Source organism: Coenobita brevimanus, chromosome 31 (genome assembly GCF_032717465.1).
Source record: "Coenobita brevimanus isolate Jiangsu-jjx chromosome 31, ASM3271746v2, whole genome shotgun sequence".
NCBI classification, from domain to species: Eukaryota; Metazoa; Arthropoda; class Malacostraca; order Decapoda; family Coenobitidae; genus Coenobita; species Coenobita brevimanus.
Window position 1 is genome coordinate 1442641 of NC_136984.1, and position 15000 is coordinate 1457640.

The 15000-nt window shown below is 44.8% G+C and overlaps 1 protein-coding gene and 1 pseudogene across 1 annotated transcript in view; both read left to right on the forward strand.

The window, feature by feature from the left end:
- bma (SCY1-like protein bma) overlaps nt 1-15000 on the forward strand; it is a 137036-nt gene that overhangs the window by 40238 nt on the left and 81798 nt on the right. Inside the window, exon 5 of the mRNA XM_080269091.1 lies at nt 4815-4960. Within this exon, the coding sequence (XP_080125217.1) occupies nt 4815-4960 (146 nt within the window). The remainder of the gene's footprint in view (nt 1-4814; nt 4961-15000) is intronic.
- On the forward strand, nt 9070-9188 carry LOC145395572 (5S ribosomal RNA; annotated as a pseudogene).

Here is a 15000-nt window from a genome sequence, read left to right on the forward strand (position 1 = left end):
GTTTTTTCTGTCGTGTGTTTTTTGGTGGGTTTTTATTTTAGCGTTTGATTTTTTTGGGGGGAAGGAGGGGGGAAATAGTGATGATTTCTCTCTCTCTCTCTCTCTCTCTCTCTCTCTCTCACTCTCGTGTATGTATGTATGTATGTTTGTGTATGACTAAATGGTTGTGTGTGTGTGTGTGTTTGTGTATATGTGTATATGTATGTGTGTATGTTTGTGTGTGTGTATATATGAATGTGTGTGTGTGTGTGTATGTATGTGTATATGTATGTATGTATGTGTTTGTGTGTGTGTATGTATGAATGTAAGTGTGTATGAATATGTGTGTGTATGTCTATGTATGTTTGTGTCTGTCTATGTATGTTTGTATGTATGTATGTGTGTGATTGTATGTACAGTATATGTGTGCGTATGTATGTGAGTGTACATGTGTGTATGTATGTAACTGTGTGTGTGTGTGTATGTGTGTGTATGTATGTAACTGTGTGTGTGTGTGTGTGTGTGTGTGTGTGTGTGTGTGTGTGTGTAATTGTGGTGCTTGTGATATGATGACTTTTTAATTTTTAGTGAAAGATTGTGGCACTATTTTGAGAGAGAGAGAGATTTAGGAAAAAATTATTTGGAGAGAAAGATTTCAGTACTCTCTCTCTCTGTCTCTCTCTCACACATACACACACACACGCTCGCTGGTGCAGTGGTAACGTTCTCGCCTGCCAACTGGTGGACGGGAGTTCGCTCCTCGCTCAGGTTGCGAAAAGTTTCACTGAAGAAGTGGGTGGTTACTGTCCCCCTTGAGCAAGGGGACGGGTGTGTGGGTGTGTGAAGGTCACAGCCTTGCCCTTAGATCGGACTATATGAGCTCTCAGCTCCCTTCCGGGAGGGTAAAAGCTGACGATCACGACCATCAAGTGATCCTGACCGACTCGGTGAATTACACACACACACACACACACAGTCACAACTCTCTCTCTCTCTCTTTCTCTCTCTCTCTCTCTCTCTTTCTCTCTCTCTCTCTCTCTCTCTCTCTCTCTCTCTCTCTCTCTCTCTAATCCTCTCTTTCATGTGTTATTAAGTTTACCCAGGTCTTTGTGGCTAATCTCCCTTAACCACACCACACCACACCTCACCACGCCACGCCACGCCACGCCACGCCACACCACACCTCACCTCACCTCACCTCACCTCACCTCACCACTCCACACCACACCACACCACACCACACCACACCACACCTCACCACACCACACCTATAGAAACGAGGGGGGGAGAGGGAGGGGGAGGCCGAGGATGAGATGGAGGGATGGGGTGGAGAGGTATATGAGAGAGGGGGGTGTGAGCTGGGAGCAAGGCAGTGAAATGGCGGGGGGACAGGGCGACATGGAGGCGATTTGTTTGTGGCCACCCCTATGCGAATTACAAAATGAACAATATCCAGTTATCTCTTGCTCCTCTTCCTACCTTCTCCTCCTCCTCCTCCTTTTCTCATCATCAGCATCTTCGTCCTCCTCCTCCTCCTCCTCCTCCTCCTCCGTGCCTACATGTACGTTATTGAGATGGCTTAGTGTAATGTAATTGAGGCAGAGTCACCCACTGGAATAAGGGCTTACCTGGAGGAAAGACGAGGAGGAGGAGGAGGAGGAGGAGGAGGAGGAGGAGGGTGTGGGAGAAGGAAGAGGGGATGAGAGGGTGAGGGAGGAGGAGGAGGAGGAGGAGGAGGAATAGAAAGGAAAGCAAGCAGCAACAGACCTCATAGTCCTTTCGAGGCTGCGTGTTACAGAGAAGACTATGACTACAAGATCTATTTCTGCTGCAAGTATTTTTCTATTATTATTATTATTATTATTATTACTATTATTATTTTTAGATACTGTTCACGGTATCTGAGGGTAATTTTTTGCATATAATTACGACTCTGTTGAAGGAGAAGTGTTTTGCTACATGCCTGCTTCATCCTTGGCCTCCCCCTCCGTCTCCCTCCCTCCACCTCACTCACACACTCCTCGTTAGTCTCTCTCCATCCTCTCCACATGGCCAAACCACCTCGATGTATTTTGCTTCATGGGATTCGAATCGCTGACGCGTAATTTTGCATCCGTTACTACCGGTCTGTTTCAAAATATTTAAGTCTAGTAACGAACTCTCATCCGTTTTCTGTCCAACTCTCTAATGCAAGAGTTAACCGTTACTCCCAGTCCTTCATTTATGCAACAGGTCAGCTCTGGAACTGTCTCCCCCTGTCTGTATTTCCTACTTCCTATGATCTCCAGTCTTTCAAACGCAGTGTGTCCAGGCATCTCGAAATGAACGGATCTTGAATTTGGCTCTCTTTTGTATTGTTTTTGTTTTTTCTTGGAGGGAACGGTTTGCGGGCACCTGGCCTTTGGTTCCTTCTTTTTTGCATTAAAAAAAGAGTTGTCACATCCCTTCACGGTTTTCAAAACTCCAATAAGTCGCCTCTTAACCTGCGCTTCGTTCAATCAATCAGTCATCTCCTGTGGCACCTCGCGGGATGCATAGGGCCTCGATGAACTCTCTCCACCAATATTTGTCTCTTGCCATCTCCTTCAGGTCCCACCAACACTCCTCTCCTGCTTCTCTTGTCATTGTCCTCAACCAGGTCTCCCTCGGCCTACCTCTGCCTCTTCTTCCTCTAGCAGTCCACTCTGGCACATCCTGTATTAAACTGCCTTCCTTTCTGTATATACCCTCGGCCTACCACTGCCTCTTCCTCAAGCAGTCCACTCTGGCACATCCTGTATTAAACTGCCTTCTTTTCTGTATAAACTCTCGGCCTACCTCTGCCTCTTCTTCCTCTAGCATTCACTCTAGCACATCCTGTATTAAACTGCCTTCTTTTCTGTATAAACTCTCGGCCTACCTCTGCCTCTTCTTCCTCTAGCAGTCCACTCTGGCACATCCTGTATTAAACTGCCTTCCTCTCTGTATATGTGCCCGTCATTCTCTCTGCCTACCTCTGCCTCTTCTTCCTCTAGCAATCCACTCTGGCACATCCTGTATTAAACTGCCTTCCTTTCTATATACAGTATGTGCCCCAGCCATTGCCTCGGCCTACCTCTGCCTCTTCCTCCTCTAGCAATCCACTCTGGCACATCCTGTATTAAACTGCCTTCCTTTCTGTATATGTGCCCCAGCCATTCCCAGCAACATAGTCCCACATACTCATCACCAGCTGCCACTCTCGTACTATCCCTTACTCTTTCATTTCGTTAAGCTAAGTCATTCAGGTTCTTCATTGCGTTCCTCATGTGGTTTGTTTCTCAGTCGTGGTGTCCCTTGTGTAATTCTTCGCTGTGGTTTATCTCATTTTTCTATGACCTTTTTGTAGTACGGAGGCCAGAACTGCACACAATATTCGAGATGGGGGAGGAGGAGGAGGAGGAAGAAGAAGAAGAAGAAGAAGAAGAAGAGGAGGAGGAGGAGGAGGAGGAGGAAGAAGAAGAAGAAGAAGAAGAAGAAGAAGAGGAGGAGGAGGAAGAAGAAAAAGAAGAAGAAGAGGAGGAGGAGGAGGAGGAAGAAGAAGAAGAAGAAGAAGAAGAAGAAGAAGAAGAAGAGGAGGAGGAGGAGGAGGAGGAAGAAGAAGAAGAAGAAGAAGAGGAAGAAGAAGAAGAAGAAGAGGAGGAGGAAGAAGAAAGTAGAAGAAAAGAATAAGTAGAAGGAGAAGAAGAGGAAGAGGAAGAGGGGGAGGGGGAAGAAGAAGAAGAGGAGGAGGAGGAGGAAGAAGAAGAAGAAGAAGAAGAGGAGGAGGAAGGAAATACAAGCAGTGTTCACAAAATCTCACTTTGACTCAACGTAGCTCATTCCATTATGGCAAGTCTTTCATCATGTTCTGTAATGATAGAGGGAGGAGGAGGAGGAGGAAGGGGAGGAGGAGGAGGAGGAGGAGGAGGAGAGGGAGAAGGAGGAGGAGAGGGAGAAGGAGGAGGAAGGGGAGGAGGAGGAGAGGGAGAAGAAGGGAGAGAAAAAAAAGTGATGATATTAGTTTCACAGTCTGTCATCATTCACCCCCTAATCTCATTCCTCCACCTCATTCCCGGTCTTCCTCTCCTCCCCCCCTTCCTTTCGCTATTCGTGTAGAAAGGAGAGAAGAGGAGGAGGAGGAAGAAAAAGAGGAGGAGGAGGAGGAGGAAGAGAAGAAGGAAAAGAAGAAGAAGGAAGAGTGAGTTTCTTTGATCTGACACTGTTTAATCTTCTTCTCCTCCTCCTCCTCCTCCTTCTCCTCCTCTTCTCCTCGTCCTCCTCCTCCTCCTCCTCCTCCTCCTCCTCCTACTTCCGTGCAGTCACTCACTGTAACGTCACTACCTCAGTAATTTCGCTTCCTCATCGCCGTAATTACATCGTATCTATTTTTAAAGTTCCTATTTCTATGTCACTCTTTGTAATTCGCAGGTGATGGCCAGGTGTAGTTAGATTAGAGGCCTGATTTGACTAGTAACCAAGGAGACGCATACCTACCTCAAAAAGCAGCATTTACTCTAACCTGACGAAGGTTGGAGGCCTGATTTGACTAGTAACCAAGGAGACTCATTTCTATCATAACTCTCATTGAATTTCACACACACACACACACACACACACACACACACACACACACACACACACACTAGTTTCTCTCTCTCTCTCTCTCTCTCTCTCTCACACACACACACACACACACACACACACACACACACACACACACACACACACACACACACACTATTACTACTACTTCTACTACTACCACCACTACTACTACTTCTATTTCTTATACCACCACCACCACCACCACAACTACTACCACATTTACCTTTCAGAAACTGTGGTTCCTTCACGTCTGGCCGTCTCTCCAACAAGAAATGAGGACTCAGGAGGTGCTGGCGGCCGTGCTTCAGCCAATCCTGAAGTTGATCTCTGAAATTACGACAGACGAGTACGAAAACATTATCCTGCCCCACTTCAGGTACGTCCCTAGCACCTGTACATGACCGATTTATTCTGTACCCTGTTAATTCCCATCCTGAAGTTGATCTGAAACAATCCCGAAGTTGATCTCTGAAATTACGACAGACGAGGACGAAAATATTACCCTGCCCCACTTCAGGTACGTCCCTAGCACCTGTACATGACCGATTTATTCTGTAGCCTATTAATTCCCATCCTGAAGTTGATCTGAAACAATCCCGAAGTTGATCACTGAAATAAATACGGACGAGGACGAGAGCATTATCGTACCACACTTCAGGTACGCCCCTAGCACCTGTACATGACCAATTTATTCTGTAGCATATTAATAGGAAGCGTTAGGAGAAACACACTGAGATGGTTTGGCCATGTGGAGAGGATGGAGGGTGAGAGACTGACGAGGAGAGTGTATGTGAGTGAGGTGGATGTGGAGTTACATGGAGAGACAGACTGACAAATGAGGAAGTGAAGGAGCGTTGTGGTGTGGATGTGGATGTGATAGGAAGCGTTAGGAGAAACACACTGAGGTGGTTTGGCCATGTGGAGAGGATGGAGAGACTGACGAGGAGAGTGTATGTGAGTGAGGTGGAGTGGGGGGAGTGGGAGGGGGAGGCCAAGGATGAGATGGATGGAGTGGAGAGGTATATGAGAGGGAATGGCGAGTCAAGAAATAACAAAAAAGAAAGTATGGATGAGAGAGAGAGAGAGAGAGAGAGAGAGAGAGAGAGAGAGAGAAATTACAATATAAATCATTCACTTTGAAGGTTGTAATTTTATATATGTTGCTCCTTTGTACACGTAATTTGGAGTATTTTTTTTTACGTAATGCCACATATATATATAAAAAAAAGTATTAGTTTAGCTTTCTAAGGTCACAAACTATGAAGGTAAATTTCCAGTGGGCGAAGATTATCCATAGATTTTGATGCAAGCGTTTTGAATTAATCTGCATCTTCTTTCTGTATATTATTTGGTCCTAATGACGTATATATCGTGTTAGTTCTCCTCTAAAACATATCTATACAAAATTAGGTTTAAAAAGATGTAATATTTGTCATCCACGCCTATTTTCGTTATAAAAAAATAGTTTATTATATTTCTGCATAATACTTGGCCCTTATATGTATAGTATTTATTCCCAAAAATATATTATCAGCAAAGAAATGAGTAAAAAATGATGTATATCTTGTTTTCGTAATAAAATGGGAAAGAATTTATCATGTAGATTCTCGTTTCTGCGCAATATATGGCCCTGATAACGTATTTACCGTGTTTACTCGCCTCTAAAACACATCTGGAAACAAATAAGTTAAAAATGACGTATTATTTGCCGTCCACAGGCGTATTTTCATGGATAAAAATCGAAATATATATATATGGATTAGTTCCCCATTATTTAAACGTTTTCCATTTAAAGTCACGTGACACTAGAGTGACGTGGCGCTTGGAGGCAGCCTGGACGAGATGGCGGGATTGTTACGTCGTTTGCACCTCTAAATATCCTTAAATATCCGTGGTTTAAATGGCCAGAGGTTTATTTCTATGGTGCGTGCGGGTTTTTGAGTGATTCGTGATTGCGTGGAGGGAAAGAAAATTCGGGAGGAAAGGAGGAAAACTTTGAAAAATGGAGGAAAACTGGGGAGGTGCGATATGGCGGCCCTGGTGACGATTTCTAGTGACGGGACCTTTCAATACCTCATAAATCACCCTTCCCTCAATGACTAGAGTTTTATTTATTAGCGTGAATGGGTCTTCGATATTTCAAGACAACATGGAGTATAATGGAGGAGGGAAAAAGATGGAAGAAATGAGGAAAACGTGTGCAAGAAAATATTGAAAATCTCCGTGATAGGTGACATCTCAATTTCTCCCTCTCCTCGTCCTCCTCCTCCCCCAGCCTCCCTGTTTGATAAGGTGTGTTTTTTGGATGCTACAGGAATTATTTTTATTTTCTACACTATAATTCGCCATATATATAGTGAAAGATGGTGTATATTTTGAATTGTGAGAGATTTTGGTGATGCTGTTGGTGGTGGTGGCAAATCATTTTTAATTTTTGATGTTCGTCTCTTTGAAGGAAATTTTGAGTGTCTTGGCATCATAGGAATTTTTATATGCATTTTTAGACTTTAAATCATCATATATATTGAAAAAAGAAGGCATATGTGGGGAAATGTTGGTGATAAATGTGAGATATTGGTGTTGCTTTTACGAGTGAATGTTTTATTTCCAAACCATTCTACATTCCTCTTTTTTTCCAAGGAATTTTCTAGTACTATGGTGCCATTGTATTGAAAATTTTTAAAAACAGCTTAGGAATCGGAGAAGAAGGATTACGTGAGAAAAGGTGAATATATAGGAAACCAGTGATTGTCAAATTATATTATTTTTGAGTTGATGGCCCTCGTATTATTATTATTATTATTATTTTTTTCAATTTTGAGGCAGTTATGTTTTTCAGATAGGTTAATTACAGTAGATTAGGTACGGTAGGTCTGTTGTTAGTTTAGGTGGATTAAGTTCTAGCTATCTATTGCCAGTCGCCTCAGTCCCGTTCGGGGTGGCCACAAACAAATCGCCTCCACGTCGCCCTGTCCCTCGCCATTTCACTGCCCTGCTCCCAACTCACACCCCCCTCTCACATATAGATAAAGTTAAAGGGAAACTAATTGTGTACTATCTTCGAGTTGATCGTTTTCTGATATTTTTTTTTTTCATTTTTAGGACTCTTATGGTTGTCAGGTAAGATAGTTGAAGGTAGATTAGTTATAGTAGGTTAAATTAAATCTGTTGTTAGTTTAGTTAGGGTTGATTACCTGGAAGAAGTCAGTAGTAGTATTGTTTTTGATCTTTGAGTGGACGGTCCTTCGGAATTGTTTACATTTTTGGACTGATTTGGTGTGAAGTGGGGTTGGTGGAGGATCAGTGCCCCTCCCTGTAAAACAGTTAACTCTAAGCCCTTGGCCACCCCGTTTGGGATACATGGCGTCTGGCAGTGAATGAATGATGAAAATTTTACAAGTGGACAATATGCAGTTTTGGAATTTTAGCACCATTATCGTATAGTATATCCCTAAGGATCACAAATAACCCCCATTACCCCATTCGGAATTTGATTATTACTCCCCGAAGATAGGATGAGATGGAGGGATGGGGTGGGGAGGTATATGAGAGAGGGGGGTGTGAGTTGGGAGCAGGGCAGTGAGATGGCGGGGGACAGGGCGACTTGGAGGCGATTTGTTTGTGGCCACCCCAAACGGGATTGAGGCATCTGGCAATAGATAGATAGATAGATAGGTTAGGTATGTTGGGTTGGGTTTAGTTAGTTTTATTGTGTTCGATGAGGGGCATTTCCGACAAAGATGAAGGTCAGAAGCATTCGAATCTCATCAAGAACTGCCAGAAAAATATATTGCACTACCTGGGGGGAGTTCACAACTGGCACCACCTTCTATCCGCAAAGTCAAGGCTAATATAATGCCAATAGACTCATCGGAAATTGAAAATCCAGTTTATCTCAACACGGCAGACACGCCAGTTCACGTCGAAGCTCCTGCAACCTGATTTTTTTTAAGACCCGTAATGAAAACTAGAACTGCGTTATTGTCCACGCGTAAAAATTTACCGATTTGGTTCTCGGGTAAGGTAGATTAGTTTAGGTATATCGGTTGTTAGTTTAGGCAGGTGAAAACTGATGGTCAGAATTTATGATGTATGAGTTGGTGGTTTGGTAGATCTGTTTAGTTTGGATTAGGTTAGATTATGTAGAGAAAAGCGCTATAATGAACTTTGACTCCGAAACGATAAATTTAACTGTATACCAATGTAACATCTCATTGTGTGACCGTCTCCCAGCCTGTGCCAAAATGGGTGGGTGTTTTGTTGCTACAGGAGTTTAGGTTTATAATATGGACATTGGAAAGCATCCTAGGTGTTAGAAATTAATACAGTACAGTACAGGTAGGTGCCGTTATAAAAACATCTGCTCTACAAGAAGCCAACGATAGAGAACCGGATGGTACTGTACTAGTAACGTACAATACAGTGCACCCTCACACGATGCGAGTCCATGGGCAGCAGAAACCCTTGCGTTCTACGATTTTGCGTTGTGTGAACCAAACCACGCTGAGTACACCGCTTCCCGTCCGATCAGCGAAGTTAAGCAACGTTGGGTCTGGTTAGTACTTGGATGGGTGACCGCCTGGGAACACCAGATGCTGTTGGCATCCCTACGTGTCAAGTGGGGTTGGTGGAGGATTAGTGCCCCTCCCTGTAAAACAATTAACTCTAAGCCCTTGGCCACCTCGTTTGGGATACATGGCGTCTGGCAATGAATGAATGAATGAATGTGAACCAAAGAACTTGTGGGAAAAATGGTATATGGTGAACAGGCCACCCAGGGCTTGGTGTTCAAGTCCCCTTCCAGTGTACTCTACCCCGCTAATACTCTGTCTAATAGTACTTCTTGTTGGACCAACAAATAGAACACAATGTACATTTATGCAAGTGAGTTCTGGGCATGTTAAGAAGGGAGGGGGATGGGTATCTGAGGCTCGGGGCATTTACTCTTGCCCTGCAGCGCGGGGTGCCTTGTTGTCACTGTTACTGCTGCTGCCACTGCTGACAACAAACAGTGCACCTGCACGTCATCGGCCTGAAATCAGTCAGTCAACAAATGACGTGTTGGTGCATCATCGGCCTGGTATAGTTCTAAACACCACAAAGAGTACAGTCTCATAGCCACAAGAAGTTATGTGAGACGGCTTCAAGCACCATGTTAAACAACAAGGGGCGCTTGTATTGAGAAAAAACCATTTTGCAGTTTAACCCTTTGACTTACCAATGACGACCTGGGTCGTCATGCATTTGTCAACCTCTAACGTCAGTATGACGACTTTGCCCGTCATCCAATGTAAGCTCTAAAGAAATATTTAGGGTGTCATTATTTTTGTTGGATGACGGGCAAAAGTGGGTGAGCTAAGCCTGCCACAGCTGGTGTGTGTGTGCTCACTTGGTTTCCTTGGCTTAGTGTGGTGTGATGTTCCTCACAGGTAGGATGTACACCTCTTGACTTCCTGCCAAACACTTATGCACCTTACACACACACACACACACACACACACACACACACACACACACACTACTGCTGCTACTACTACTACTTCTACATAAAACCTAGGTAAAAATCTTGTAAACAAAGCCATTATCCACGTACTATCCATAGACTACTGTATTTTCCACTATAACAGAATTCTTTTTCCTGTGACTGGTACTTTTTCATCACAACAAACATGTACACACATGAAAACTATCAGTAAAAAGTAAGGCACTGATTTCATCATGAAACAAACTTTCTGCTTTCATTATTCACATAAATATTCAGAGTCTTGGTGCAAGGCTTGCCCTGTGGCACTTCTTCCTCCCTTTCTCCACCCCTTATCCCCTATTCCACCTTCCCAGCCGTGCCAATATCCCCCTCTCCAGGATCGTCAGTATCCTCTGAACCATTCCCATCATTGGAAATGGCAGATGAACGCACAGGAGGAAATGCTGGGCGTCTGGTGAAGGATTCACGTGAGCCACTCTCCTCATCAGATGTATCAAGTTTGACCTGCATCATGGCGAGGTCGTTTTCCTCAGAGGAAGTCACTTTCCCCACTCACAATTGGCGATAATGTCACCTTGAGTTCTCTCCCTACCACACCATCACTGCGGCCTTTTCTTTTCTGGCCTTTGGATGTTACTGGTGTTGAAGTCGGCAGCTGTGGATGCCGCTGAGGGTCCGGACGCAGGGAAAACATTTTGCGTAGGTCTGTCCATTATGTAGGTACACAGGCAACTGGAGCATGACATGGATGTGTGCAGGAGGGTTGCCAGTGGCTGCAGGTGGTAAAGGTAACCAGCTGAATATTCAAACAGTGCCACGAAACACTAGATCATGTACCTGGTATACATGTTAGCCAGACGTCCCCGGGTCATCATGTATACATGACACCTGGATGCTGTGGGTTAAATTAATGCAAGCACACTTTATCTGCAGTTTGTTATGTTGTGGTGAACAACCGTGTAGCATTCACACTGTATGACACTGACAGGGTAAAGATATGTATGAGTATTGGAGCCAAATCAGCTTTTATTTATGATGCAGGTGTCCATGTCAGACTGCCTCAGGTGAAGGGTGCCAGCCACACAACTTACACACCCCTCCCTCATATCCTCTACACTCCAGTCCTCCATCTCATCCTCAGTCTCCCCCTCCTTGACCCCCCTCCACATCACTCACATACTCTCCATGTTAAGTGCTCTCTCTCTAAGGTTACCATCATTAACAATTGTACTGGTTTCTTTATTGCATTTAATATCTAATGGTATAATATTTTACACTGGCATTATTGATTTATCCAAGACGTAAAACATTGTCAGCTGTGTTTGAAAGTTAATTTACTTCCTGATCGTTTCCAATATTTTCACAGATCACAGACGAATGAGGATATAAAGGAGCGTTGTGGTGTGGATGTGGATGTGATAGGAAGCGTTATCAGGAACACACTGAGGTGGTTTGGCCATGTGGAGAGGATGGAGGGTGAAAGACTGACGAAGAGAGTGTATGTGAGTGAGGTGGAGGGGGAGGCCGAGGATGAGATGGAGGGATGGGGTGGAGAGGTATATGAGAGAGGGGGGTGTGAGTTGGGAGCAGGGCAGTGAAATGGCAGGGGACAGGGCGACTTGGAGGCGATTTGTTTTGTGGCCACCCCAAACGGGATTGAGGCGTCTGGCAATAGATAGATAGATCGATGTTTTTTGTGTGATTGTTGCATAGTGTCATTTCCTCGGTTATTCTCCCAGTTACCCGTCGATGAATTCTTTCTTGTGTTGTGACAGTGGCGTCCCACCAGAGTCTACCTTGGAGTAAACCACTAACAGACACAACCCGTCCCTTACACAGCTGCTGGCATCAAATGACCTCTACAGTACCAGTGCTGTAGGTGTTGAATTAGTGTGACCTGTAAAGACCTGTGAACAATACTGGGAAGGGAATCAAAGTCACTGGTCTGTTTACACGACCCTGCTCTAGCCTCCCTAGTACTCAGGCGGTCAGTTCGTATAGCATGTTATCATCCATTGGTTTACATGTTATCGGCAAGAACGTTGGCATTGGATAAATATTGCTGTGAATCATTACGAATTTTGATGAATTTTTCTGCAAATCATAGCAAATCTATCTATCTATCTATTGCCAGACGCCTCAATCCCGTTTGGGGTGGCCACAAACAAATTGCCTCCAAGTCGCCCTGTCCCCCGCCATCTCACTGCCCACCTCACTGCAAATCACAGAATGGATTTAGGAAGCTAAAAAACACTTTGGCAGGTGAAACACGACTCTCATCACATATGTAAGGGGAAAAAATGATATTTGAAATTAAAAAAGAACAGGGTGGGGGAGGTTGTGCCCAGCCGGGGGTACACGTGAATTGATTACCTCACGGCCATTGAATGGATCACCCCATCAGTTAGATCACAGGCTTTTAATCTTTGCCTCCAGACAGTCTCATTCAGCAGAGTGACAGTTTGCAGCACTGTATACCACCAGGTCAGTTAGCTATTTACAGGGCCATCTTTGCGTTGCTTTTCTACTGTGATCCCGGGCCAGGGGTCAGTTTGCAACGAAGTGAAGCTGTGTTGCCTGCATTGACCAACTTGTTGTGCCACATATTTCAGCCACAAAAAATCCCTCCAACAAACAACACACTGGCGCGTCATCGGCCTGCAATCGGTCGGCCAACAAATGACGTGTCGGTGCATCATCAGCCTGGTATAGTTCCAAACACCACAAAGAGTACAGTCTCATAGCCACAAGACCAGCAGCGGCAAAGCGGCCATGACACCTCACTCTTAGAGGTTTTTTATCGACCTGATGGTGTACTGCAATTTTATTCTGGTTAGAGACTAATGAGGAGAGTGTGTGAGTGAGGTGGAGGGGAAGAGGAAGGGGAAGACAGAGGATGATATGGAGGAATGGAGTGGAGAGGTACGTGAGGGAGGGGGTGTAAGCTAGTAAGAGGGCAGTGTAATGGCAGGGGACATGGAAGCAATTTGTGCGTGGCCACCGCTTACAGGATTAAGGCGTCTGGCTGTAAATAGATAAAAATAAGTTATGAGAGACTTAGGATTGGAGAGTTTACATGCAACCTTCATCACAGGAAAGGGTGTCTTCTGAAACTGAATCCTGTACTGTCATTTGTGTGGTTGTAGCAAGAGTGAACCAAAGAATGCATCAGTTTTAAAGAGGTTAAGACCCATAAAAAATACCAGTAAATTATTCAAGTTAGCATTTAATGGCGTATCTAAACATGACCCTCTTTATGTTGGACCAGCTTGCGGGGGAAGGTTAGTCTGATGAAGCTGATTATCCAAAAAGTGCGATAGCCTCCCTGTAGTGGGATTTCAAGTACATAATGGAATATAAATGAGTTAAACGGTGTATTCTAGTACTAAAAATGAAAGCTATACCCATTTTACACATCTATCTATCTATCTATTGCCAGACGCCTTAATCCCGTACAGGGTGGCCACAGACAAATCGCCTCCACGTCGCCCTATCCCCTGCCTTTTCACTGCCATCCCCCCAACTCACACCCTTCCCATAGCATATTGTAGGTCTAAAAATTACAACAGTACCCATTTTATGCTAACTTGGCCCATAATTTCACACCCTTGTCATAGCACTTCTTCATGACTAGCCGAAGCAAGTGGGAAAAACTGCCGTCAGCATTGGCAACAGTATTCTGAGTCATCTTTCTGTGTGGGAAGTGATCTGGTAGGCCTGCGTCGTTTGCCCCAGGGAACGGGTCAACATCAGCATCATCAGCCATAACTAGTCCACTGCTGAACAAAGGTCTCCCCCAAACCTCTTCCACGAATTCCTTGACTGAGCCAATCTTTGCCTCGTTTTCCCTGCTAATTTCTCTGTCTCATCGCCCCACCTCCTGTCTGGCCTTCTTCTGCTTCGCTTACGTTCTCTTGGTGTCCAGTCCGTCAGCCTCTTGCTCCATCGGTTATCCCTTATTCCGTCCGCCGCCCCCATATAGCAGGGAACGGATAGTATACGTTAAATGCAGAAAAGCCTCCGGTAGGCCCAAAGTTGTCTGATAGTTCATGTGGTTTTTCCCTATTCAATGGATGGTATCTGATATATATGAGAGTTTGTCCAAGGATCCTCAGATTGTTCGTAAGATTCAATATCTGGTCTAGCGGTGCACAGGAAAATGATGGTCATAGTCTGTTTTACTTGCCAGATAGACTATTTCCTGGTCACAAGGGCTGATAGGAGGTTAGTGAGGGATGTTAAAGTTATGGGGAGTAAGGAGTGTGAGGGCTGATAAGGGGTTGGTGAGGGCTGATAGGGGGTTGGTGGGGGCTGATAGGGGGTTGGTGAGGGATATGAAAGTTATAGGGAGTAAGGTGTGTGAGGGCTGATAGGGGGTTGATGAGGGCTGATAGGGGGTTGGTGAGGGCTGATAGGGGGTTGGTGGGGGCTGATAAGGGGTTGGTGAGGGCTGATAGGGGGTTGGTGAGGGCTGATAGGGGGTTGGTGAGGGCTGTTAATGTTTTAGGGAGCGAGGAGTGTGTGTAAACGCAATTACTGATATGTGACATAGTGCTTAAGGAGCAGGTGGTGAAGAAGGGGACCTGTGCACCAGGAGGAAAGTATGGAAGTTGATAAAGTAAGGGATGCCTTCTATAGCGAGATGAGGAGAGTGGCGGCTGAACAGTGAACAGGGAGTTGTTGACGGAAGTGTTAATGAACAGAACAAACCCTCAAGAACGGTCTTTCAAACGCAGTGTGTCCAGGCATCTCGAAATGAATGGATCTTGAAATTTGGCTCTCTCTTGTATTTTGTTTTTCTCTTGGAAGGAACAGTTTTGCGGGCTCGTGGCCTTTGGTTCCTTCTTCCTCACTTAAAAAAAAAAAACTGAGTTACTGATTCAGTGTGTGGATGGACAAGAGGCCCATCAAGACATAAAGTAACTTGGTGG